The 27558-nt window shown below is 41.9% G+C and overlaps 2 protein-coding genes across 3 annotated transcripts in view; both read right to left on the bottom strand.

Annotated features, from left to right (window-relative positions):
- The window catches only part of sptb (spectrin, beta, erythrocytic), a 46971-nt gene extending 34919 nt beyond the window's left edge, over positions 1–12052 (bottom strand). The window contains exons 1-2 of one of the 2 annotated variants that reach the window (XM_065966553.1): positions 11774–12052; positions 5572–5852 (exon numbers count right to left, since the gene is read on the bottom strand). In XM_065966553.1, coding sequence (XP_065822625.1) covers positions 5572–5719 — 148 coding nt within the window. In that variant the 5' untranslated portion in view covers positions 5720–5852; positions 11774–12052. Of the gene's footprint in view, positions 1–3230; positions 3793–5571; positions 5853–11773 lie in introns of those variants that run through there. The other variant, XM_029275909.2, reaches the window with a different exon arrangement.
- A 1421-nt stretch (positions 12053–13473) lies between these two features.
- The window catches only part of stard9 (StAR-related lipid transfer (START) domain containing 9), a 43431-nt gene continuing 29346 nt past the window's right edge, over positions 13474–27558 (bottom strand). Inside the window, exons 22-32 of the mRNA XM_065966552.1 lie at positions 20650–27540; positions 20210–20413; positions 19903–20086; positions 19283–19429; positions 19063–19162; positions 18700–18866; positions 18501–18565; positions 18145–18347; positions 16894–16973; positions 16300–16458; positions 13474–15436 (exon numbers count right to left, since the gene is read on the bottom strand). Of these exons, the coding sequence (XP_065822624.1) occupies positions 15311–15436; positions 16300–16458; positions 16894–16973; positions 18145–18347; positions 18501–18565; positions 18700–18866; positions 19063–19162; positions 19283–19429; positions 19903–20086; positions 20210–20413; positions 20650–27540 (8326 nt within the window). The 3' untranslated portion in view covers positions 13474–15310. The remainder of the gene's footprint in view (positions 15437–16299; positions 16459–16893; positions 16974–18144; positions 18348–18500; positions 18566–18699; positions 18867–19062; positions 19163–19282; positions 19430–19902; positions 20087–20209; positions 20414–20649; positions 27541–27558) is intronic.

The following is a 27558-nucleotide window of genomic DNA, read 5'->3' as shown; positions in this document are numbered from 1 at the left end:
AGAAGATTTTCTAAAATGTGCACACTGTATCATGGCACATTATGAGTTTAAGAGGGGAGACGGCGTGCACACTGATGCTCCTGGCCATTTAGTTAAGCACGGGACAGAGCAGAAGTAAAGGGAGGAGGAGTGGGAGGAGGACTACATGCATCCCGCTGAGACGTCTCTAGATGAGCCGTTCTACATGTTCGATATGACAGCAGGCCTCTGTGCGCTCGCTGCTGAACAACAAGCCCTCAGCGTTAGTCTAAAAAACGAAATTACAGGAGAGGTTTTGTACAACAGAACAGGAAATCAACATAAACGTAATCAAGGTGATAACCAATACAGCCAGTCAGCGAAAACTAGTATAGCAAGTATGGATGCATTAACATTGAATCGAAAGTTGAGAAATGTACACTATCCCTTTTATACAGAAAGTATACAGTATGTTTAGAAAATGTAAGGATAATGTGGAAAGTATTGTCTATTTTTTAAGATCATTTAACACATCCTTGACTTTAAATAACAGATCAGGATGCATGAATTTCCTTCACAATACAAGAATGTCTTCACCAGATTTCTTTAAAGATATCAAAAACAACGCAACCCAGCTCAGAATAGGAGCACATTAAGGAATTAGCATAATGTTTCTGTGTTACAAATGTTTTTATAAGTATATGCAGCATGTTTAATGAAGTGAAAGAGTCATTTAAAGTGGTCCAGTTTTAAAGCAGACTGTTACCAGACCATGTTAAATGTTAGTGCATAAACAACTGACTGTATGTAAAGCTTCATTAGGGGTTTATATAAGGAGCATGTTTGTATTGATTTTTTTTTGTTAGTCACTTTCAAAGTCAAGCTGACTCGGTTTCTCTACAGTTTGCTTCTCCAGTAATAATGACCCAATGAGGTCTTTTATTGCCGATGGATATCCGCTCTCATTTATAAGTTAGACTTTTTTTCAAACCAGAAATGAGAACTTCATTCTTCTGTATAGCTAACGAACAAGACAAAATGTAAACTAATTCAAACAGTGGGGTAACCGCAACGTCCCAGTATGTTTGTTTGCACACTTTTTAGTGATACAATCAGAGGCTGCAATTGCCGTGTCTTTTAATATGAACTAAATATCTTTCACAAAGTGCAGCAGTCTTGTGGAGTATCTGGCTGATTCCCTTCTGGACACACTTTGCCCACACAGACCGGAGAGGAGCAGTGCCATGCCATCGCTGTCTCAGGTTCTTCCTTCTCCAACTTCATGGCTTCTTCTCGCTGCATATCAGTACCAGCTTTACTAAACATTCCTCTGTTTCACATACTTTTACTCTGTAATCTCTCATCCACTCTTTGACTCCAGTGAAGGCCCCATGACTTATTCATGCTGATGGATTTTCCCTGTATACAGCCTGGTCCGTCTTTTTTTCCCACAGTCAGCTCCTGACAGATTTGAAGGAGTGGTCCCACATGCCTGAGTCATGGCAACACCAGTGTGACCCGACCTGCGGCCATGACACCATGTCTTCATGAAACTGGCTGTCAAAGACTTGAGATGAAACACCTCCTCTGTTGGCTTTGTTTACGTGCTTCCTCTGGACAAACAAAACCATTATGAACCAAAAAACGATCCGAAACAAAACCATACGCTATAATAACATTACAACACAAGACCATATGATATGGTGTCATACACCTCATATACCATACCATACCATACGGCATATGTGGCCCAGGATAAGGATAATATCACAATACAACGATTCTGCAATTACTGCAAGACAATCACATAATGATAAATCACGATATCTGATTAACTGAAGAATCCAAAATGTAAAAAAAAGTAAAGGATGGGGTCTACCAACCCTAGGCTACATTAGCTGCTACTAGCATAACACACATACTGTTCATCTCCAGCCAAAACTATTAGCAGTTTGGTTGCACTCATATAAATGGATGATCTGCATTCATTTTGGCAGTTTTTCTTTGTGGTTTATTGTGAGTATTGTATAGGTCTAAGGGTGAAATGCTAAATGCTAAACCCTAAAAGTTTTAAGGTACACATGCCCCAAAAAATGAGCAACTAGGCCAGGTGGAGCTAACAGTTTAAATTACAATCAAAGTAGCCGAAAAGCTTTACTGATACACCGATTAAAGTGTCAAAATAAATGGTTGAAATGCAAATCAAAGAATATTCCCCTACTCTCTTCATTTCTCTATTTATTATCTATGTTTATGTTATTGTTGTTCTGTATCACTCGATTCGCAGCTCTCCCTTCCTAATGACGAGTAAAAAAAAAAAGTTGATGAAAAGCAATTGGTGGATCGATACACTTGGCCCGGTGCAACCTCTGATTTGTGAGAAAGCTTCAAAAGTTTACTGCTTCACGTATCAGTTGCCTCTGCAGTCCTCAGAGTCAGTCGATACTTGAAATCCAGCAGATGCAAGGAGAAAAAAAAAAAAAAAAGCATGTTTCCCTTTCTGATCCAGATTCGTCTCCTCCATTTTCTTCCTCTCACTAATGCACTCCTGTCATCAGGGAGTTGGACAGCATAGTGCAAGCTAACAAAAATCCACAGTGACGGCAAACCTCTCTCTTTAAACCTTAATAACACGGGCAGGGAGCAGTTAGACGGACACAGAAAATGATTCTGTTTCTAAACATCACAAACGCAATCATTGAGGGAAACCAGGAGGAAAGGATCAAAAAAATGTTGTTTTTTTTGTTATTTGGAACAGTTTGCAAAAGGTAAGGCTTGTATGGAGGTCGGGTATCGAGGTAAAATGATGAAAACGTTTGTCATTTCAAGCAAATAGAGCACATGAGAGTGCATAACATTACCTAGCTTTGAATGGCTTTGGAGGGAAACCATCATAACCTTTTTAGGGGTTTGCCCATGAATTATTCAAAGGCAAGTCAGTGAACAATTGGGGCAGAGCCACAGCTTCCTGAAAATAAATAAATTACAACCCTATACATTTAATAAAAGAGCGAGTGAGGCTTCCACTTTTTCTGCTGCTGCATTCCTCCACTTTCCACATCAGGACGACAAACTAAACTCTCACTTTTCTACATCACAACCCGACCTCCCTGCGATCCCGTCCTCCGCTGAACACAAACACAAGTTGAGGAAAGGGGAGGGGTATTGATTTGAAAAGTGTTCTCTTTTCTCATCTGTGAGGCAGGAGGGGAAGGCCAACTCAAACACACACACACACACACACACACACATAACTCTTCCCCCCGTTGTACCTTGCAGCTGCCTGAAGCGTCCATCAAGGATGGAGTTGAAGCAGATGTTGGAGGTGCTGTAACTCAGCCAGCGCGCCCTCTTCATACTTTTAGCCGAGGAGGACGAGGAGGAGGAGAGGAGGGCGGGGGGAGGGTGAGGGTGTGAGGCCCTGTGACGTCTTGGGGTGCAGGAGGAGGATGAGGAAGAGGATGAGGAGAAAGTGGAGAGTCCCACGGGCGCCGCGCTGAGCGGGATGTGCAGGAGGGTGCCGTTCCTCTCTGGGTGGTGTTCAGGTTCCTGCTGCTTCCCTCCGCTGCTGGTTCCCCTCGTGCTCTTCCTGATTTCAGGTTTCTGGGCCCGGTGAACAGGCGGGGTGCTCCTGCTCCTGCTGCTGCTCATCCCGACCCGAACTGGGGGCTCTCTCTCTGCATAAGTCCGGCTGGAAGTGTCCTTGGTGCTGCTCCGGATGGCTGTGGTCTCCCTGCTGCTGGCCTTCAGGCTGATCTTGACCTCTCTGAGCCCCGGTTGGCTTATCGGGGTGGCGCGCAGCAGGCACGGGCTGCTCATCTTGACCCCCCCAAATTGAAAACAACGACGAGAACAACACAGCCTGGAGCCGGCAGAGGAGCTTGGCACTCCACGTCTCTCCTCTTCTCTGTCTCTTGGCTTTCTGTCCTCCTTTCCAGATCCCTCTCGTGCTCACTTCCTCCCTCCCTCCCTTCCTCTTCTTCCTTTCTCACTCTCTCCTCGCTGCTGCTGCTGCTGCTGCTGCTGCTGCCGTGATGATGCTCTGCCTCCACTCTCAGGCGGCACAAGGGCTCAGGCAGGCAGCCTTCAGTTCAGTTCAGAGTGGTTTCTCGAGCCCCATCCATGCATACAATATGTTTCAAAACATCCACGTGCTCCCAGAACTCCCTCCCTCTGCCAGGCACTCCCACACAGTCGTGACATCACTGAATGTGAAATGTAGGACTGGCACAGTTGTGATTTCCTGTGCCAACATTCGGACACAAGACAACCCATCTCAATGTAACGTGCCTTTACATCGCTTTTATGTAAGGAGCATTGTAAATGGCTAGCTATTCAATATGTCATGTGTAGGCTTGAAGGCATGCTGGGTAAATATCTCTTCACTTCACGAGTTCACAAGCTGTAAATCAGCCGCGGACGTCTTTCGGAGCCTCTCTCTCATCCCCGGACTCTCTCTTCACTTTCCTCCACCCTCTCTCTCTCCCTCTGTCTCTCTGTCTCTGACAGGAAACACTGATTGCATTACAGAAGCATCAGTGCAGCAGCACTCTAACACAATATCACAAACACCCACACAGAAGCCCTCATCACTTAAAGAGGCAGAAAGATGCAGCGAGTGAATTGGTGAGAGTGCAGCCGGGGTTAACCGTTTGGACACATCTTTAAGCATCTCGCCCACCCAGATCTAGAGCTGGATATCGAACCTTAACACTTTTTTTTGGAATTGAGAATTATGTGTAGAGAACTGAGTGCAGAGAACGGGGCATCATACAACCCCTGCCCTAAATGTTAAAGATTTTGCAGCCTAAACTAAACTAACAAACTAATTGTTAATTATTGAAAAATCATGAAAAACACAATTCAAAACAAAACAGAAACACTGAAAAACGCAAAACTATTATAACCTTGCTCACTTGTATGTAACGTTTTTTTTTTTAGAAACCCCAGAAGTACCTCCTCCAGAGAGCAGCATCCATGTTTTACCACCTTGTGTTTGACCTCTCTTGTGTCTACAGCTTTACGAAAATAAACATGGTGTGACCCTGAGCTCCCCTTTGCTGTTACTCTTCCTACCACCTCAGAAACACCGCTATTTAAAACCCCCCCCCAGCAGTCCCCCCCCCCCCCCCCCACCCCCCACAGGTGGGTCACAGCCTTCCAGCTTAGCCAGAAATGCCAGAGATGTGTGTTATGGGAGGCAGACAGGCAGGGCAGCTGTCCAGAACAGTCAGACACTGTACATTCAGAGAATGTGCAAGTGATCCCAGTTACTTTCAGAGGGCGCGGAGCAGAGTCAGGGCTCAGCTGCTTTGGGGGGGGGGGGGTGGGGGGGTGAGGGGGGTGGGGGTGGGGGTGTGACACCAGGAGAACACACATGCACAATAACACCTGCAGAGTTCTAAATGAGAGATCTGCAGTGGAATGAGAGATCACCTGCAGTCTTATGTTGTTTTTCTTCTAAATCAACATCTATGTGAAGGTCAAACAGACGCTCATTATAGCTCTCCATTCTAGCTCTAGCACGCTCTAAAAACAGTGACAGTGATCTCAAAAGTCTGTCGCACGCATACCTCTGAGAGGACACAGGCTGTTTACTATGCACGCACTCACCTGCCAGGGCCTTGATGCGCGAGCGTTCAAACAGCCGGGCGGAGCTGTTGTCATTGTCGAGCTCCTCGTCACAGAGCTCGAAGCGGGTGTTGATGCGGCTGTACTGCTGCGTGATCTCCGCATTGTCAAAGTCCGTGGTGGAAGTCATGGCGGTAGCCAGCGCGGCGAGCAGGGGCGACGGGTAGAGCAGCGGACGTCCTCAGGTGTTTCTGGGGTGTGAGGGGGGGGGAATGAGTGGAGGGGATGAAACGGCAGGATGGACCTTGAAGAGTGGAGGAGCTCTGAAACAGAGGGGACAGACGGTGGAGGTGTTAGAATGACTGATTATGATGATTAACTGGAGTTCAGCACGCACAAAAGGGACGCTGAGGCTTCATTAATAATAAAATTACAGCAGACATCAGAACATAAACACAGAGGACAAAGAAATTCAAAACATCAGCTTTACTCATTTATATGTCGGTTGGATGTTTAACCTTCACTATGAGGAATGATGTTTGTGCAGGTTTAAAAGAATGAAGGTTCTCTGTGCTGTACCTTAAATCTCTTTTTCAGACGTTTACTGAGGACAATAAATGATTCTGTGACATCACCGGGGGTCAAATATCTGAATCACACCAGAGACAAAGTTCTCAGTGGATAAAGAGACATCATTTAATGATGGGATGTAAAGCGTAGTTGCATCGTTATAGTCTGGGTTTTTCAATGACATATAAGGAGTAATAGTGGCCTAGAGGTTAGTCTGTGCGCCCCATGTACAGAGGCAGAAGCCCTCCAAGCGGCGACCTGGGTTCAAATCCGACCTGAGGCGCCTTTACTGCATCTCATTGCCAATTCTCTCTCTCTCTCTTTGATTTCCGACTCTTTCCACTGTCTCTACAATAAATGAATCAAAGCCCTTGAACTTGTAGCTCCTTTTTTGAAAAACCAAATCAGACACAAATCATTATTCAAAGCAGAGTGCTGTGATCAAATGTGTCTGCTCAATATGTTAAACAATATGAACTATATGGGGCTCTGTGGTAGAGTCGGTGGTGTCTCAACCGGAAGGTCGAGGGTTCAATCCCCAGCACCTGCAGCCACATGTCCAATGTGTGATTTATTTCATTCTTTTTTCAAACAAAAATAGCACAGGTTGATGATCGCAGCAGAACAATCGTTTGAGTTTGCTTCTCCTTGAACTCAGTATGATACCGAAGCTAGGTTTTGGACTTTTTTTGTTTTATCTTACCATTCTTTGATATTTAATACACCAAACGATCACTGAAATACTTTAGGAATGTATCTGCAGATATACTGACAACCAAAATAATCATTTGCAGTCCATCTGTAGAGACGAAACAGAAAAAGAATGCCAACTTGTGACACCAGATTGGTCTGTAAGAAGCTCTGTCTCACTGTCATCTGTTTGGATCAGATATTTTACATTTTTCACTCTCACTGTAACGTGATTCTTTCTGCACCTGGCATGAGCATTTTAATTTGGGTAATTTGAAGAACTATACACACTCATAGATGTATTAAAGGTATATAGTCATTCAGAAATCCCGTCTATAACAGCGTCCACATTGCACAGACTCCTGTGCCTCTCGTAATCTCCATTTTGTGCATGTCACTTTGCTCCACTGTCACCCTGCAGTGTGTCTGCACGTCTATTCTTTGTGTGGAATGGCGGGTTGAAGGGTACCCGCTCAGATAGCTCTATCTGTGTGCAGCATAGCTGTCTTATCTTCTCTTCACAGGGGGAGGGGAACCCCCCCTGTACTGCAGAACATGACGAAACCACCGGTATTTGAATGATGCAGCTCACGTAGTTTGAACTGAAGCTCTGTGTGTTTGTGTGCTTCTGTTGGCAGGTGTTTTGGAGCTTTAGAGAGAAAAGTGAAGTGAGGCGGGGAATCCAACTTGTGTTGATGCTGAAGTTCAAAAAGAACAAAGAGAAAGGCCCAGGGCAGTGTCCTTATGTGGCTCAGAATGAAAACTACAATCATAAAATATCTCATATTTTTTTAGATACTGAGAGATTAAAGTGATTTTTATTTATTTAAAATATGGACAGTGCACATTAATGAACATAAACATGTAAATATACCAGAGTGTAGCCTGAGGCTGAATTGAATCTGGAGTCCCTTGGAAGGTTGGTGGTACACACATATACAGATTTACATAAATCCACAATGACAAGCAAACACAAACAACATAAACTGTACATTAGCTGACGGAGACAAATATATAAAAGTATAAAAAGTGGCTGTGCGATGTTGGTCAAAACATACCAGGATAAGATGACCTTCAGAGCTAAAGTGCTTTAAAGTGCTGCTACGGGACGTAAAGTGCCGGAGTATTAAAGTGCAAAAGGGCAGGGGTATTGCACATGCTTATGATGTAATCATTGATTTTATTGATGTATTGTTAAAGTACTGATTACGTTATGGGTTTATTGTCTTCTATAAATTGCCTTCTACTGTATATATATTGTCAGAAAAATGGGAAGATGTTGTTCAGTGTTTTACCAAACGCTCAAGATGACATTCTCCAATGTCTTGTTTTGTCTTCAACCCAAAAGCTTTTAGAATTAGGGGAGCTAAGAAACCCGGAAATATTCATATCTAAGTAGAATTAAGGATAGATACGGTAGATTCGGATGAATTTAACCAATAAAAAGTTCTAGCTATATTGTATTTATTGCAATAAAAAGTGTTATCGTGCATGCGCGTCCTTAACATTGTTGATGGATCAGTTGCTGATACTGTCTGGGAGTTTCATCTGTGAAATTGAATCATATTTTATAAGACAATCATATATATTTTGCATTTAAAGTGGGGTAAAAAGATCAATAATTGCCCTTTGAAGTTAGTCGGAGTGGTTCCAATGCTTGAACACATTTGTTCAGTTACTTTCTGTCACTGCAGACACAACTTCACAATGTGACTAAAGAGGATTCTGTGTCTATTGTACATTCAGAAAAGAGGCCCTCGGTGATGCACAATGATGGCACCCTACAGTACAAGTCTTCCTCCTCCTCCTCCTCCTCAGTATCAGTCCTCTGCAGACAGCTGTTATCAGTCTGGTGATGCACCACCCACAGCCGGGGATCCCCTTATCACCTCACACACAACCTGGACAGCACTACCGCACAACCATTTACAAACTGTACAAACCGCCTTACACACTGGTCATACCCACAAGCTTCTTCGCTCTCCGTTATATTGTCGGAGGACTGATGCACTGAGCTGCAAGACACAAACCGCTCCAAATTAAGTGTGCAAGCTGAGACTTTGTGATACTGTCCTCGGCTCATTTGAAAGCTGTTTGAAGGCTAGCTGGCCTCGTGCTTCTTAAAGACAGTCCAGTGACACAAAGTTCACCGCCTGCCACATCCAGTGTGTGTCTGTCAATAGCAAGGTGTCCTTTCCTGGTGTCCTTGAACAAGAGGCAGAGCTCTTACACACCTGCTCGCTCACAGCTACAAGCTCCACTTGGGCAGAGTCTGAAGAAACCCCAACAACATGCAATCACTAATAAATAATGTTAAGAGAAAGTGTTAATGTGCCTAAGGAGCACTTGCTCACATTTATAGCTGTAAGGTGATTTAAACACGATGCATGATATGCGTTTTAGCTAAAAACTGGCTGCTAAAACTATCTGCAGCTAACCACAGTTATTCAATTTCTACATTTACGTTGGGATAACTTCCAGATTAATAAATAATAACCTTCAAATTAAAACGCAAAATGATGGAAAACTAGTGTCTAGAGTCTTTAACTAGCTTGCAGCTCCTTGAGCCTGTAAATAGGTTTGGCAGAGCTTCAATCTAAATGCTTATGCATGCTAACAGGCTCACAATAATTATACTAACATGCTAAAGTTCAGAAGGTCATTATACTCGGGATGCACTGGTGAGACACTGACACTGATTGTCAGTTGAATACTGCCTTACATTATTAGGTGTGTTACTACAGGATAATGGGGCTAACTATCTGTTTTAAGTCTATATGGCAAATCTGTGTAATTTGGAGGTAAGCTAGTTCATTCTGTGTACGCCATCAAGTTATAGGCTACTGTAGAAGATAAAGTCTCAGCAGCACACGGTCCAGTAAACACACATATCCAAGCAGCACATTGTAAGATGATCAGTAAGGGTTGCTGGCTAATTTCTCAAGTTGTATTGATGTCAGAAGAGGGATGATTAAAATGTCGCCTGCAATTTCTACAGATATCAAAGCACTGCTAGGGAACAAACAAAAATAGTACGGACAGCAACATATTTTAAACTCCTGTTGCTGTGGATGCTGCTCCGCTAATATTTTCTGCAGTTTTTAAAAAACAAAAAATGCATAAAAAGGTGCGAATGAGATTTTCACTCTCGAGATTTGCTGACTAAGAATATAAACAAAACAATTCCTTGTTTGCGAGGCGTGAAATAGCTTTTTCTTTCATGATAACTTTTTTCCGCTGCTTGTGATTTTTTAATTAAGTGCCCTTATTGTTCCCCTTTGCTGTTACTGCAAAACTACACGGTACACAATCGTGCTGCAATTTAAACATCAAATCAGCACCTGCGAGATGAGTAATAACCTTGCAAACCATGCTCCCAGCTGTAAGTAAAGTCCTTGTGGATGCACTTTGAGGAGCGGAAACACATTAGCTATAGGGAGCACATTATTCTGAGTCATAAAGGAGGGAATAAGAGATGGGTGTGGTGAAAATGTGGGCACCTACAGCGTGCGTGAAACTGTAGCAGCAGCAGCAATTGGAGTGAGGAGAGGGAGGCATGTGGTCCAGCAGAGAGTAAATCTGAGTCTACAAAGAAGACAGGGATCAATATGGAAGGAAGAGGAGGAAAGGGGCGGCTGGTTACTGGATTGAATGACCACCAAAGTCTGCCGCTTCCCTTTGAATTGTAAATATCAACACAGAATGACTTGGTGTCATTCTAAAAAAGATTGAAGAACCGGCACAGTGGAAAGTCGCCGTCTGTCTTCAGCACAATCCATACTGTAGATTGATTATTTACACAAGCTGTGAAAAAGGTCACTGTTGTGGTCAGTAATGTTTTTGAATGCAACAACACTGAGCCTGATCTTGTGAGAGGTTGTAAGGAATCGATAGTAAACTATTCCTGGAGTGTGTTTACACTGAAGTCCCTGCTCCCTGCTCGTCCAGACATGGCGACACACACACACACTTGTCCTTTTAAGGGGAATGAGGACGAACGTCTGTTTTGCTTAGGGAATATTTGGTCTTTGTTTCTGAGAAGCCAGCACATTGTTTCCAAACAAAGATGAGAGACAACATCTAATTGTAGGAAGTGCTTGGTTAATGCATCATTAGACGTGGAATTAGTTAAGCTAATTGTGTCAAGTAGCCTACTGTAGAAAAGTACAAAATGTAGGTACTTATCCTGCTTTATCACTAACCTTTAAAGGGAAAAAATATTTAGCCTACCTGAAAGTTGTAGCTATAGTTCACAGATTAAGACTTTACAAAAACAACATGTGCAAGATTTAGTGAATATTATATAATGTTATAGATTAAACTTATCTTAGATCAAGAAAATAATGAAAAAAACATTTAAACTCACTCTACCCTTACCAGACACAATTTAGCAGCAGTCAAACAGAAAACGATGAACAATAATAATTTAATTTAAAAAATAAAAGCCCAAAACTTTTTTTTCAAGCTGAGTCTATGTGTGTGTTTTAAAAAGCATTACTTATATGTATGGCAATAGCAGTAAGTTCAACACAACATTACAGTTACTTTCTTTTCCACCACTACTGCTCATTGGAGACAACTTTTGGAAAGCGCACTTGCCCACGCGATACCAAGCGCAGTGACGTCACTGTGCGCACTTTCAACGCGCCCCATTCAGAGGAAAGATAACAATTTGATAATGGAAAAAACAAAAAAAACAAACAGCACGTAGCTCAATTTAAACACAACTGGAGGGCTAATTCGTGAATATTTAATGGACATTCGAGGTGCTGCTGAAAACGACGTCATTTTTGAGAGGCAGCCTCCAACAGGTGGCTGATAAAAATAAAAAAGGGGAACTTTACTACAAACAACCAATAACAGTTTTAGTGAAAGTGTGTCATAAAGTTACAGTTTGACACACACTTATTGACAAGATATCAAGAATTTCTTCACACAAATTCTTTTACTGGACAAACTTGCTTAGCCATGAAGTTTCACTTACTTGTTTCTTGATGTTCTCCTGTGCACAAGTGTTTATCTTGAGTTTTTCTCCCTGCAGTGACAAGTGTTATAATCCCATTAAAGCAGCGGGGTCCTGGTCAGCGCGAGGAGGGCACAGGGGGGACGAGGGAAAGGGGCTGTAGGCGCCGCGCGCGCTCCACGGTCATTCCCGAAAAGCCAGCGACGGACCCACCCTGCAGGGTTAAAAATAAAGTGGGCGCATCCAGTACATGATCTGTGCGCGAGCAGGGACGGACATTCCTGACATGAGCTGGTGACTCCAAATGGCAGAGACACTTCTGATCTACCGTGCACCCCCCACCCATCCACCCACCCCCCCTCTCCTCTCCTCTCCACCCCGCCCAGACCGGGGCTCTAATCGCACACACCAACACCCACCCTCCCACCAAGGCCCTCTCAGAGGTGTCACCTCCACGACTGCAGCTTCTGCGTGCCATGTTCACGCTGAACAGAGAATGCGGTCTGGACGAGGAGAGACAAGTCCTGCACAAAGATCCTCACTTACAAAAGGATGTCCAACACCTTTCAAAAAAAGGTGGACCAAAGTAAACACTTTGATGTATTCACTTCATTTTCATTCTCTGCTACTTTATACTTCTAACCCACTACAGTACATCCAGTGAGAATTATTTTACTTTCTAGGGCACTACATTTATACAAAAGATTTACTGGTAGTTGAATTTGAGATCAAACCTAATATTTATTAAACTTAATGTGAGGAACTTTCAGTTTTTGTTGATTTTGGCATCCCCTGTGGAGAACATATTTTCTCTTAGCTGATTCTGTCTCGTTTGTACCTTTATTAATAATGTTTTTCTCAAATAAAAATCGTATCTTTTAATAGTCAAATGTACTGCTCATCAGGCATCTTTGCTGCTGAACATGTTGAAAAGAAATGCTGACTTGGCAGTGTGCTGATGATCACTTCATCTGACATCGTTTTAGGCATTAGTAGTAACAATGTAGAAATTGTCAATCTGGTCGATGGAGGTCTAGTTTGCTTTTGTAGCTCATAAAGAAGCATCAGTAAACATTTCAATCTGTAACAGAATTACTCACAGGATCTGTTAAAATAAATACTGCCTTACAACAGAAAGGAAACACAAAAAAGAGATGAATCTATTTGTTTCGAAGTGTATAATATTGGAAGTTACAAATAAACTCCTGTTATTTAGTATTGAGTGTAACTAATAAAATTGACTTTTTTTTTTTTTTTTTAAAGGAGTAAGCTGATTATTTTCCCCCACCGGAAAGATATCTGATTTTAGATCCAAAATGACCTTACTGAAACAAAATAAACATTTTTTTTCCAAACAGATTCAAAACCATTTAAAGCACATTCAGGTCTTTCTAAACATTAACCTTATTATCATCATGACTGTGTCAAGGTGTACAAGGTCTGGGTATTGCTTCTGTTAATCTGCTCCTCTGGCAGAAACAGACATATAGACTGAACGTATGCTCACTTAAATGCCTGTTATTAGAAACAACAGACTTCGGTTGTGAGTACAAGTTTAACTGAAATCTGGTTAAAAAAAGAAGCAAAAACATAAAAAGAGAAAATTAAAGTCAGAGGAGGCATTCAATGTCCGCTTTTGGGATGAAACCATTTAAGAATTGTGATTTAATGTAAATACTATACGTCTGATGACTATAGAAAAAACACTTCAAATCAAAAGATAAGTGAAAACATTTTACTCAAAATATGTATAAAAAAAATGGCCAAACAAACTGGCCGAACATCTTTTTTAGCAACAGGAAGCTGGGTGTTTACAATACAAATACAACACATCAACAATTCATAAATAACAACGCTTTTTACAAAATGAAATGAGCACTTAAAAATATATATAGACAGAAATAAAATCAGTACAAGAAGTTGTCACTTTGTTCCTTCAATCTGTGTCTTCTTCTTCAGTATTTTCTTTGGTTCCTCGTCACACATCGAGCGCTGCAGCTGCTGTGCCAAAACAGTCATGAACCTTCAACTACTGTTAATTATATGGCTTCATATCTGGATACAGCTGACCCCGCTCTGACCAACAACAGTCCTGCCTTTGACTTGGACTCTGCATAGTTTCAACACTGTACAAAAAAAAACAAAAGAACTCTCCAATATGTAACATTAAGGGATGCATTAATATTTTGTGCGGCACAAAAACAAGCTTTGCTTATAAAAACAACAACTATACAAAACATTCAACAGCATTTCAAACAGAAGGCAAGAGGAACAAAATAAATACGACTTCAAAACAGGCGAGAACAAAAACCCATCTTATTTAGATTGAGGGTACCATATTGTGTCGGTATCAATAGCTTTAACAGTGAAAAAAAAAGAAGGGAGGTCAGGGGTCAGGTCCAGTTTTAGAGTTCTATCCCTGGTCTCTGCAGTATTTAGCTCAAGGACACTTCAGCAGGCAAGATGCTTGCTCACACAAAGGGACTTGAGTCAGAGACCTTTGGTTAAAAAGTAATCTTCCACTGCTCCTCAACATCTTATATTTAAAGGTTTTTGACTTTTTAACTCACCACCTCCCTGTTTGCTACAAAACTTTTTTTTTTCCTTCCTAAAAAAAGTGCTATGAGAGGTTTTCAATTTGCCTGAACAGATAAAAAAAGTAACAATACTTCTCTTTAATTTCTTCATTACAACACCATACTGTCCACCACATAGCTTAGGGAAAAAAGGAAAGTTACTCAAGCAGTGAGAGGAGCTAATCCTTATATTTCACTGGTTAAAAAGCTACTCAACCCCCCCCCCCCCCATTGTCTCTTATATAAAAAAGTTAATTTTCTGCAGAATTAAGGTCATTAAGTGGTTAAAAAAAAAAAGCATGCCTGAGGAAATAAATACATATCTTATGAATCTTAGCTTTGAAGTTTTTGCAAAATCCTTGTAAACCAGATCTGGAACAAAGACACTACTGAATGTTATGTTAAACACGGGGGTGTTTGAATGTTACCTTTGAAAGTAAACAATGCTGAAGAGTTCGAGTAGTAAAGAACATTAAATAAGAGTAACCTGTCTAACTTCAGTTTAAAAGTTCTTAATCTCTGTAGCTGAGCTTGTAAAAATCTCACTTATTTGGCTATGTAAAAGCAGAAATCAACCAACACTTAATCACTTAAAGGTTTTAAAAGGAGCTGAACTATATCAGTGTACTTATCAGGCTATAGCGTTAAAAACAAACCTGAATAAATGAATTAGGTGGGGTATTTTGAAGCCAGCAGACACACTGGGTATTTAGCTAAATATGTGTTTTCAAGTTGCTCCTTAAGACTTCTGTGAATCTTTGGTATAATGAGATTGTGATTGTTACAAGCAATAATGTACATAACACGTATAAAAATACAGTTTCAATATGTAAAAAAAAAAAAAACCTTCATACAAAAAAGCTGCTTCAATGTAACAGTGCTCTTAGAATTAAAAAAAAGTCAAGTAAATAGTTTTCAGGTGCAAAAAGGTTAAAGGCAGACTAAGTCCCTGCTGGAGACAGTTTAGTCGAAGTGCTCACTGCTAATGGGTCTTCATCCCGGGGATATACGAAGAGAGGAAGACGTCAAGGTCAGCGATGACAGACGCCTGTCTTCTGGCAACAGTGTTTAAAAGTCGCTGAGGAAAGGACGGAGTCCCCAAGTCCACCTGAAGGAGAACAAAAACATTTGGCAAAGACCAAACACTTAACACATAAAGCACTGCCTGACAACCATTATTTATACAGACTGAAATACTGCGATGTGTATAATATTTTACATTCAACATCTCTTTAACGACTTTTTGTCAACATAAATAGAGTCTTTAAATGGAACGTTTTAAGCTAATGTTGTCCAGTGCTAATATATAGCTGGATTTAAGTTCTCCAGCGGTTCAGTTGTGCAAACGTGCACCTTCAATGCTCAGAACCAAAACTGGCACAAAATCCAGAGATGACCCGGCCCAACCCGTTCATATTTACAGCACGCTCAAAAAAAAAAAACAAGATTTAACTTGAAGGTGTTCACTTAAAGAACGCTTTTTAAAAAGTAAGCTTACAAAATGACAAAATGTATCAAATTTCATCAACTACTTTATGAATGTGAATTGAGGGGTAAACTTTCTGTTGTAGGCTTTCAAAATAAAAGCTTTTTGAAAGAGTGAGATGTTAAAAATACTACACAATGATGTTTGTAAACAAGGGGAAAAAGTTTCATCTAAGCATATCAGAGTTTTTTATGAAACGCTGCATTTCATTTTCTGACAGAAGTTTGAGGGTCTATGATTGATAACTACAAGGTAAAACCAACTGGGTTTAATTTGTCCTCAGCACCTCTACATCCAACCTTTGGAGGTCAGACAGATGTGGTTGGTTGACGCGATTGTTTTTCTTGGAACCTGAAAAATCTAAATCATTTAGAGGGGTAAATTAACCAAAAACCACCAATTGGTAGTTAAAATGTGTTGGTACTGCTCATGAGTACAACACAAGTGTCAGCAAGTTGGATTATTGAAGAGCAACCCTGTCTCACCTGTAGCAGGTAGAAGACCCTGGTGACTTCCTGTCCATTACGTCTGATTGGCTGCAGGACCCAACAACTGGGCATCATCTCGCCTCGGACGGCATCCACACTAGGACGAGGCAGAGACTCCTCAAACACAGACTGCATTGCCAGCACGTAGCGGTCACCCTGAGGCAGAAAGCAAAGACAAAAGAACAGAAGATAAAAAAAAAAAGATCAATAAAATAGAGTGTAGAGATTTCAGCAGCCGAGAGGCAACTGTACATCCACACTGTTAACCAACAGCTGGCACTGAGTGTTTCCAAATCCACTGCCTCTGGGTCAGTGTTGTTTACATTCAGTGATATTTCTGTGGAAGTCTACACAGATGGTTGTAGAGGTACAGCATTTTTTAAAATGCTATTTTACAGTGTTTATTATAGACTGGTCTTTATAAAAAAAAAGTACACACAGCTCTGTCCAATCCAGGTTCCTTCCACACTACATGAAAGGAAAGTGGACTTTTCTCCTTCAGACTATAGCGTACAAATGTGATAAAGAGGTTCAGGGGGCCTGATACAAGGACGACTAGCAGAAATAAGAGGTTCAGCTGATTCATTTTACCTCTTTGGACTCGGTGCAGATGCAGCAGAAGTCTCGCGGCTGGCTGAGGTGGCAGGTGGACGGATCTGTAAGAATGTAGACTGAACAGACACACAGGGAGAATTTGTCACTTGGGAAAAATGGTTGATGACATTATGAAAATTAAAGGAAATATATATTTTCTTTTAAAAGGAACAAACAGATAAACAGAACTGCTTGCTAAAAGCATAAAAAAAATAAACTAAGCAACATTCTACCTATGTTTGTCTCACAGTTTATGTACAAAAAGAGCAGAACAGGTGCAGTTGGAGGGTCCCAATGATGTAATAAAGGATATAGCAGTCAGCAACATACTGCAGGTGTGAGAATGGAGTTGGTCATACAATAAACAAATCCAGCGGGGCAGTGATGTATGGGACTGTCGACTTCATAGCTAATGATGCTGACATTTCACTACATGCAAACACATTTTGAGGGTCTGAAACACCTTGCAAAAGTATGAAAAACTTGGCAGCATAGACAAAAATATAAATATTTTTCATAGAGTCTTCAAAAATAAAAATATTATCTGCTTGGTGAACCATTCCTCCACAAGAAACGCACATTGCAAATAAATATCAGCAAACGATTCTGCCAGTTCTACTGACTGCCACAGATATTTATGTTGTCCTTATTTTTCAGTCACTGTTGGTTGATGATAACGATCAAACAGGGTTTTAGAACATGCAACAACTACACCTTTAAATGTGACATTGTCACACATTGCAGACACTCAGTATTAACCAGGGAGAACGCTTTCTGATCTTTTCATGAGGTCAAAACACAAACAAAACTACAGAACTATCATCAACATACTCTTAGTATCCAATTAATGCACCTAAAGCTGAGGTTCCTGAGCTTTTTTAGCTCTTGACCCCACCTGCTTCTTAACTTCACACAATTCTGGCATCCCCAGACATCCAAAACACAAACAGCTTTTTGCTCAACTTAATTAGTTTTCTATCATGTCAAGGTTTTTCTACAGTGTTGTAAGTAAACTTTGATTTTAGAGCACATTTAGGCTTTTTGCTGTTCATGATTGTGGACAGAGGAAGAGAGGCTGGGATACAGTTCTGCACAATGGATAACAGACAGACAGAGACTCTTGCTGACAGAAGTTTCTTGTTTTGGCATTGGTCCACAATACCGTGTGTTCAATATATTTTAATATACGATAAATATGATGTATCTGATATAAATGTGGATGTTAACTGGGCAGACATGATAGCTCACCCAGCTGAGTGCTGTCATCTAGTGGTCGAGTCCAGACTGAACGGACTGATTGATTGTACATGTGGCTCTTGGACAGCTGGCAGATTATGTTCCACAGACTGTCCAGGGGTCTGTTCAGCTCCCCGGCCCCCAAGAAACCATGGACAGACGGGCAGGAGGACGGCTTGTAGTAAGCCTGGATGCCTCGTTCTTCTCCCTGATATCTGAATAAACAAAGACATAATACATTAGCAAATGTTAGAAAGTTGGTATATTGGAGTGATTGAAGTTAGGTCTTCACTTTGCAGTTGAGCAATCTTATCAAAAAATAAACAACGGGAAAAGCCTTCATAAATAAGGAATTGAACTAATCCTACCTCCAGCCTGCTGTAGCCTTGCCCATCAGCAGGTTGCTCAAATCCCCAGAGGAGGCCAGTCGCACCTGAGGAGAAAGAAATTCACAATTCAACCTCTTAAAGAGTGCATTAAAAACAGAGTGAATCATCAAATGTAAAGTGAATAACATAAGCTGTTTAACGGCTCGATGCTTTTACTGTACAGCAAAACTGATCATACCTCAGCCAGAGCTCGACCGAGGAGGCTGGATGTGATATCCTGATACGTTGTGGATATTGAGGAGGAGGAGCCAAAGGAGGCGGTGCGTTGACGTGGACGAGTTGTGACTGATGGAGTTGAAGACATCAGCGGCTCAAACCCGGTGACAGAAGGCTCATGGCGAACATCTAGCAAATGTGAATACAGAAAATGTTGAGTAACAGATGTGAGAAAACCCACCTGTGCAACAATTAGAACTAAATATTTGTTTTTAAATAATTATATATAATTTCAATTGTTTGTTGTGTTTGAAGATTTCTCAGCACACTTTGAAACTTTGTTTTGCCCACATCTGTTTGAGTTTGGTGAGAGTCAAGTCCTTACCGTGGGCAGACAGCCAGACTCTCTGTGCCTTCACACTTTGAGGACCACATACAGGAGGACGTGTCCTGACCTTCAGCCCTTCATCCTGCAGCCCTGAGAGCTGAACCACCAGTAACAACAACATAATTATCCTCTGTGTGGCTCATTGCAAAAGAAAAGTTATGCAAATATAAAGATGAATTATATTATATTATTGAATGCTACAATAATAAGTACTAACCTGTCCATTTAGATGAGTTCTGTTGCCTTGTTGTAGGTGGGCAGTGTTGCCGCTGTTGTAACCTGATGTTGGTCCAGAGGAGAGGCTCAGGCTGGATCCAGTGCACAGAGTGCTGTTACTGATTCTTGTCCGATGCCTCGGGTCATCCTGTGAAGACGGGAGGAGATGAGAGATTCTAGTCAAGTCATTTGAAATACTGTATTGTCATTTACAAAACTCTAAATCTGCTAATGTTTTTTATCATCCAAATGTATTTGTTAAAAGAAAATTGATTTGCAAATGAGCTGGAATCTTATGAGATGAAAGGGGAAAAACAGGCATTGACTTGTGACTGACGATTTACCAAATCCACGATTTACCAAATCCATTTATGTAGAGCCAAAACAATTATTGCACATTAGAATTGAAGAATGAAATCATGGCCAACATTTTCTACAACATACTGAATGTTCGGGTCTTTTAATGAGAAATGTCCTAATGTTTGCTGGTTAAAATTTCTATGAGAATGAACTGCTTTAAATAATTGTGTTAAAATGGGGGATTGCCATTTATTCCCTCTGACACATGTCTGAAAGAAATATATACTTATACAACTTAACGTTAGACAAAAAAAGACTGACCTTAACTTCCTGTGACAGGGCCTGCTGCTGAAGCCTCTTCTTCTCCTGCTCAGTCCTCTCTCGCAGTCGTTCTCGAGCCTTCGCAATCTCTGTCATGGCCTCTTCCCGGGCTCGCCCGTAGTCCCGCAGCAGCTGCTCGATGTCAGATGGGCACTGGCCCTCTCCCCGGGGTGGGTCTTGTGTTCTGCCATGTAGAAAATTCAGTGAATTTATTTTAAGCCAATAACAAATGTGATTTTCTTCCCACATTGGAATTATTCTACTGAGCTAACCGTGGTGTACTTTTAGAAGAGAACCAGAGTCTTACCTGGTGCTGTCTACCCCATCTTGGCGCAGTTGTGGAAGGTACTCTTTATGCTGACTGGGCATGGCGGCAGACACCTTGGAGGAGGAAAAGGCCTCCTGCAGAGAGGAGTGAAGATGTTTGCTTGGACTCAGACTACGAGCTCTCCGGTAAGTCTGGAGACGGTCCTCCCTCTTCTGTCTCAAACCCTCAATACTCCTGCGATGTCTGAGCGGAAAGTTTCAAGAGATAATATTTAGGGAATTTGGTCAGAAATGAAATGTGTAATACATGTAGTTGGGACTGATAAACAGCATCTCTAGTATATCTATATCTAGTGTATCTAGCTGTCAAAATCAGTTACTGTTGATTTCTGAACTCTTCTATGTTTAAACATTAGACTTCTGTTGTTTATTAATTATGATATGTCAAAATCATTAGAATTTACATCATTTATATCTCACCTATCATACAGCTGCTGTTTGGTTGGGGCCGAGGTTGTTGGTTCCAATTCTTCTGTGGACCTGGGGGACAGCATCTTCAACAGTGTATCCGTCTCTCCGAGGCTGTAATGTAGCTTGGCCTCCGTGAGCTCCACAGTCAGCGGTGTTGGGTTCATGCGGAGGTTGACTGTCGCCATCACTTGCTCTCTCTCCTGTCGCAGCCTCTCTATCTCTCTCACCCGTCTGTCGCTCTGCACCATGGATTCTACATGCGAGACGTAACTCTCCATCTCGCACCACTCGGCACACTTCCTGCCGTTGACGTTGTCTTTGGTAAGCAATGGAGCCTGTTTCTTGGAGGGTTTGGACTGTTGGTGACTGATGCCTGACCAGTTGTTGAACTTGTTGTGTATGGGTAGGTCCTCGGGGGCGATCTGTTGGTCCTGACATGGGGACAGGCTGTTGATCGGTTCAGTGTTCACGAGAACATCTGTATTGCACTCGCTGGGTGCCAGGGACACCATGTCGTCTTCTTGAAGTTGAACAGTCCGGTTTCTAACTGGAGATGGATTGTAGGAATCGACGCAAAAATCTACTGACTCAACTGCAGCACTTGTGAAGCTCGTTGTTTCTGGTCGTCTAGCTTTGTGCCAATCAGTTGGTCTAAATCTGGGAGAGAGTTGATCCTGCATAGTTAAACCTTCTGTTGAAGTGCTACCCTCCATGAGCCTTTTGGATCCGTCACCTTCATAGGAAACATTTCTCGTGTTGGTGTCTGTATAGACATCCAGAGAAGAAGTTAGGCTTACACAGCCCTTATCCGAGTCTTTAGGGCTTGAGCAAGTCATTTCACTCACCTTCTCAAGTGATATGGATTCTGATTTACAAGAGGACATATCACAATCCTGTGTGGACATTTGATCAGCCTCTGACACAGATGTGCATCCTGACAGTTTGCTTGAGGGCAAAGTGAGGCTGTCTTCTTCAGGATAACTACCTTTATTAGAACTTTGTGAAGGACTCTGTGTTGATTGATTTCCTTTCTGTTTCATGTGTAATCTTGCTGCCATGGTCAGTATTGGAGACGATGCACGGTCTGTGTATGTAGCTTTCTTTAGTTCATTTCTCAGACAAGTGCTGGGATATTCTGGGTTTTTTGATGATCTACGGACGATTTCAGATGTTGTTTCACTTTTCTTGAACAGGGCCTCAGGTGGACTGTGCTTTGAGACTCTGGAAGAAGCAGTTTTTACACGTCTTTGACATTCACCAGCAGGCCTCAAAGGAGATGATGGGCCATTCTCTGATTGGGAAGAAGACCTTTGTGCTGCAGAAGAATTTGTACACCTCCAGCTCGGCATATACTGCATCTTCTCATCTGTATCCTTGTTTTTTACCGGACATTGAGACACACTGACAACCTCAGAGCCAATAACTTTGACGATCACATTGACTTCATGAGATTTGAACTGCTCATTGGGTGTTTGATGAACGGTGACCTCCTTCTTTTCTGTGGAAGGAACTCTATCTGTCTGGATTCCAACATCTATGGATGTTTGAGTTGAGCAGTTTCTCGTAGTGCAGCCAATAGACTCGCTATAAGACAAGTTGATATTCGACAAATTAAAACTCCTCTTCGGAGTGGAATTGAGGGTCTCTCCTGTCCTCATTCCCTGGACGTCCCCAAGCAGGTCTGAAGTGCTGTGGATCAGCTTTGAAAGTTGAGCAGACATGCTTTCCATACTTGCCCATGTTTGGGATTCTTTAATGTCCACTTTGACTTTCTGTGTTGTTGGTACATCTGTTTTGCTCCTTTTGTGGCGCTCTTTCCTTTTCAGAGCACAATCATTGTTGCCAGCATTATCAGTCTGAAGGCCATGGTCAGTTTGAGTTCCATGTTCACACATCCTCCTTCTTTGGGCCTGTGTTTTGCCAGCCTCACACTCTTGTTTGGAGTAAACAAACACAAGTTCATCCACCTGACTGGAATTGTTGCCAATCCCACCAGGAGCTTCATAACTTGAGGAACTTTCAGTCACTGTTAGGTTGGCCTGAAGATTGCGTGTTTCAACAGATTCTTGCTGACAGGGCTGAGATGTTTTGCTCTTTTCTTCCTTAAAATCCTCTATACTGCTAAGTGTGCTTGAGAGCCCCTTGTTGGTGGCGTAAGTGCTCAGGTGAGAATTGAAAGGCGAGTTCTGCCCATTCAAACCATTGTCAACACTGCAGCATCTTGTGATTCGTTTCTCTGTGCTGTTCAGAAGTGGAGATTTACAGGAGAGGTCAGCAGCACTTCCAAATGATGGGTTTTTATAGCCGTTTTGGTTTGAGTCACCTCCCTGCCATTGGTGAACAAACGGGTTGATGTCACTGGAGGCAAAATGCATAGGAGAGTCCTGAGCCTTGAGCGTATGTTCTGCTTCACCTTTCTTTGCATATGGGATGATTGCTTCAGAAACTGTCTTTTGTGACATTGCTTGATTGGGTAACGAGTGTCGTTTTGGAGTGTACTCTTGGCTTTTATCTGGAGTTACACCAGAATATGTCTTTGTTTGAGATTTGCTTGCCAACGCTTTAGAAGAAATATCTTCAATAATGCTCTTGGCTTGTCTGGATTCCTGTTTCTCATTGCTTTGATGTCCAAGTTTCACCCATTTAGAGGAGAGACGAGCGTAAAACATTCCAGTGTCTTTTTCATGTTCGCTCTCGTCATCTGAGGATTTAATGACAGATTCAGACGAAGAGCTGGGATATGTTTGGATCTTATACCTTTTGAACCTCTTTGACCTTGCTTTTTTAGACATGAGAGTGGAATGAGCCAGTTTATCGCCAGATGTGTTTAACTGAACCTGTCTACAGCAACTTGTATTTCTGATGACATTTTCATGGGGTACTTTATGTTTTAGCTGCATAGAGTCAGTATTATGTTCTTCATAATTTGACTGTGACAATGTCTTTGGAACCAGTGCTTCAGACGTGTGGGTGAATGTCTCTTTTTCATTTTTCACTTTACAATTATGTTGACCCTCAACTTGAATATCATTATCAAACTTCCATTGAGAATTTGATAAATGCTGGGAGTTGTTGTAATTCTCATTGACAACCCAAGTCTGAGTTGAGTTATTTGAACAAGTCTGTATATAGCTGAGAAGCTCCTCTGCTGCAATACAACCTATACCACCTGTTGTGTTGTCTGTTTCACCATTTCCACCAGTGGTAACAGCAAAGCCCTTTATTGAGGCCATTTCATCAGTATGTGTGTTTTGGTTGGTGGTATGTGTCCCTTTAGGTAATAATTTTATGTCTTCAGATGTTTCAGGACAATTCTTAAGATGTTGAATGGCACTTGGTTGGTTTTGTTTGCATGAGAAACCATCTTTATCTTCAACACTAGGCATTACTTCCACACTGATATCCTCAACAGGAATATAGCCACTGTTGTCATTTGAATAACCCTTTGCGGAATGTGTTTCATTGGGCATTTGTTCAAGTTGTTGGAAATCCCGATTCACAGTAGAGCCATCCAAACCACTGTGGGTTCCCACTTCATTAGAACATGGATCACTGACGATGAAACAAGAAGAACATCTTACTTTCTGTTCACCTGAATCATTCATTTCTGGAAGCAAAGCATGTTTCTCCTCAATGTTTTCTTGGGAAACAACACATTTTCTTGCTGAAGAGGAGTCACTCATCGAGAACAAACCAATAGATTCCAAACTGGGGCTGCTGGGGTGCTCAGATTTTCTATGGCTGCATGCCGTCAGGTTTGACTGGATGATTTTTTTAGCAGAGGAGTTTTGGAACTCAAGGATTGAATGATCATTAGTTGGCTTCTTTGATGTTGCGTCAGAAAAGTCACAACCATGGTCAATCTTCTGTATAACTTCAGTGATTCTCAGCAAGCTATTATCATGGACAGTTGTCAATTCAGCTCGTTGATCTGATTGAAGGTGCCCATTTTTGTCCACCATGTTTTCACTTGCCATTCTTTCAGGTGAAATTCGTTCACCAAGGATTTCTTCCTCTTTCACCTGATGACTCGTATGATTTATTACTTCTTTTTCTATCCATTTATTTTCATCACTATGACAGCTAACAGGAAATGTAGAGGATAAGGCATTCAGGCTTTTACTCATGCTCTTCCTCTCAACAGCGGGGCCAACCATTGACACTCTCATGTGCTCTTTCACCACTTCTGAGATTCTCAGATCAATGGCGCTACAAATTGCATCAGACTTGCATGTGTGTTTTCTACCTTCTTGATGTTTTCTAGGGTAATCAATTTGGCATTCTCCTCCTTTGGTTTCGGCAGCTATTTCCTTTTTTGTTACACCAATCATTTCAACCAACAGTCTCTCCCCCACAGAGGTACCATTTTGAGAACAATTGTTAACACATTCAAAGTCCTCAAAGATCTGACAACTGGGCTCAAGTATCCCGCTCATGGGATCATAAACTGGCGATTCCACTGAAGCTATGCTTCCCTGTCTTTTTGTGCCATCAACACAAATAAAATCAAATTCACGGCTGTCAGCTTCTACAGAAGATTGCTCCTCTTTTGAGTCACTGGTGTTATTATTGTCATCAGGCCAAATACCTTCTTGGCTGCCAACTGGTGTACGGCATAAAGTTACCGACTCTTTGCATTTGGTCCATTTTGGTATTTTCAGGCTGCCCATGAAAGAATCCTGTCGGTCTTTGTTCCTCTTCCTGGAATTTTTACAAGCCGATTTAACAAGCTCCTGCTGTAGAGCAATGTACGGCTCAGTGCCTTTGGTTTCATCCAACGTTTGGTCCCTTGTAGGAAAATTGGTATTCCCAAAGTCATATTTCTGAGATTTTTTTAATTTTTCTATTGGGTAATCTAAATTGCATAGTACTTTATCTTCAGGGGATGGTTTGAAGGCACTTGCAGGGTCAGAATTCTTGCCCAAAACTGGACCTTGGTTGGTAGGACTTCTAGGAAAATGTGTGACCAATTGACAATCGGATGCACACGTTTCATCAGCAGACGACATCGTAAAGTCAGCTGCTTCCATTTCAGGTTCATCTGTTAACACCGGAAGCAGTTTGCCTTGTGATGCTTGTTCAGTGTGGAGGTCATCAGTAGGTAACAAACTCCTGGTTTGATTCAACGTTGTTAAGGATGCTGGACCTTTATTGCTACTGTAGTAAGAAGTATCTATGACAGTTTTCTGATCATTTTCTCTTTGTTCTGATTGTTTCACACAACATCCCAACTCATTCAGAGTATCATCTGAAGTTGTTTCAATTTTAGAGTCTTGAAAATCTAATGTTGCTGATGTTCCCCTTGAGCTTTCAGCACTGTGTTCCTGAACTGTCATATTTACACCATTGGGGCAGGAAGACATTGAGCTACAGCTTCTAGATTCACTCTGAGAATCTGATACGTTTGTACTGGTTGGACTTTGACTACTACAATTGCTACTTTCCATGCCTCTGAGCACATTTTTTCTTTGGAAAGGCAGAGAATCTCTGTGAATCCCTGGACTGTCAGCTGCATCTGTGGAGGACCAAGCATCAGTAAGAGCCAGCATGTTTTCTGGCTCCCTCATGCTGCAGCTGCTCATGGAGCCTGGGCTGCTGGTTGAAATATTCTGTACGTTCCCAAAGTCCTCAATCAATTTGTGTACAGTGTCTCTGCACCTGGAATCTGCTACTAATTGATTGTGGGCAGCAGTCTTCTTTGTTGCACCACTGTGAGTTGATCTTGGAGAGTCTTGTTGGCTCCAGCACACTTCTACTGGGATTACCTGAGGTTTATGACAGCTGTTTCCATCTAAACTGTTATCTCCTGTTCTATTGTGCAGTGTTCTATTGTGCAGTATGGATGAATGGGAGTAATCAGTCACCAATGAGTAGGTTGGCACCAATGTTTGGCTAAATCTCTCCACTGTTGTGTTTTTCCCACTGCTTCCCAAAGCCAATGAATCCTTAGACATCTGACTGTCTACACTCTCTGTGTCACTCTGAGCTGCTTCCTCTTGACGCAGCTGCTCTGCCAATGCTGTCGCGTAAGCAGAAGACAGGGAATCAAGAGAGAAAAGGCTATCGCAGTCTGATGGTCCCTCATCCCTGTCTTCTTGCTCTTCCTCCCATCCAATCAATCCCTGCCTGTTCTCCACCCACCTGCTGGTCTTGTTCATCAGAGCCTCAGTACTATGCCATCGCCTCTGTCTAATGTCCTCAAACAGAATCCTTTGGTCTAAATCTTCACATGAGACGGCTGTTTTAACTGTACATTTGCGTCTGCTCATGTTGTTTTCTTTAAGGGTTTGTTCTTTTCTTTGTCTCCAGCTAAATTTGCTTGATATTTTCTCAAAAGGTTTGGTGTCTCGTTTTCCATTCACACCTGGTGGTGGCTTCTTGAAAACGTTAGTAAGAGCTGTTTTTAACTTGGGCCCAACAGAAGAAGAGAAAGTCTTCCTGACCGTTTCTAGTCCAGTGCTGGCAGTGTACAGTTGTGTTTTTTCATTTGGGCAAGAGGAAGTCTGAAAACTTGATTCAGTAGTTTTGGGCACTTGCATATTTTCTTTGCTGACTGGTTGCAAAGAAGTTCCAAATGGTGACTTCAGTCTGAACATTGAGTTCTGATCTGATCTGCTCTTAAAAGACAAGTCTCGGTTTGGCAGCAGAGGTTTTCTTTCTGGTCGTTCCCGGCAGGGTTGAGGTCTAGGTTCATCTTGGATAGCTTGTCTAATGCTCTCGCAAGAGCTTACTCTACTTCTGCAGGCTTGGCTCTGTCCTGAGAAGATCACAGCAGAGCAACTTTGGGTTCTTTCTCGAGGAAGACATTCATCTGAAACCCACTTCCTGCTGCCAATGGAATCAGAAGCTGGGAAGGAATTTGATGTGGGCTCTGTGGATCTATTTCTCTTGAGGAAGTGTCTGTGGAGAAAAGAAAAA

This window comes from Labrus bergylta, chromosome 18 (genome assembly GCF_963930695.1).
Source record: "Labrus bergylta chromosome 18, fLabBer1.1, whole genome shotgun sequence".
Classification (NCBI taxonomy): domain Eukaryota; kingdom Metazoa; phylum Chordata; class Actinopteri; order Labriformes; family Labridae; genus Labrus; species Labrus bergylta.
Note: the sequence above shows the minus strand (reverse complement) of the source record. Positions and strands in the feature narration are given on the sequence as shown.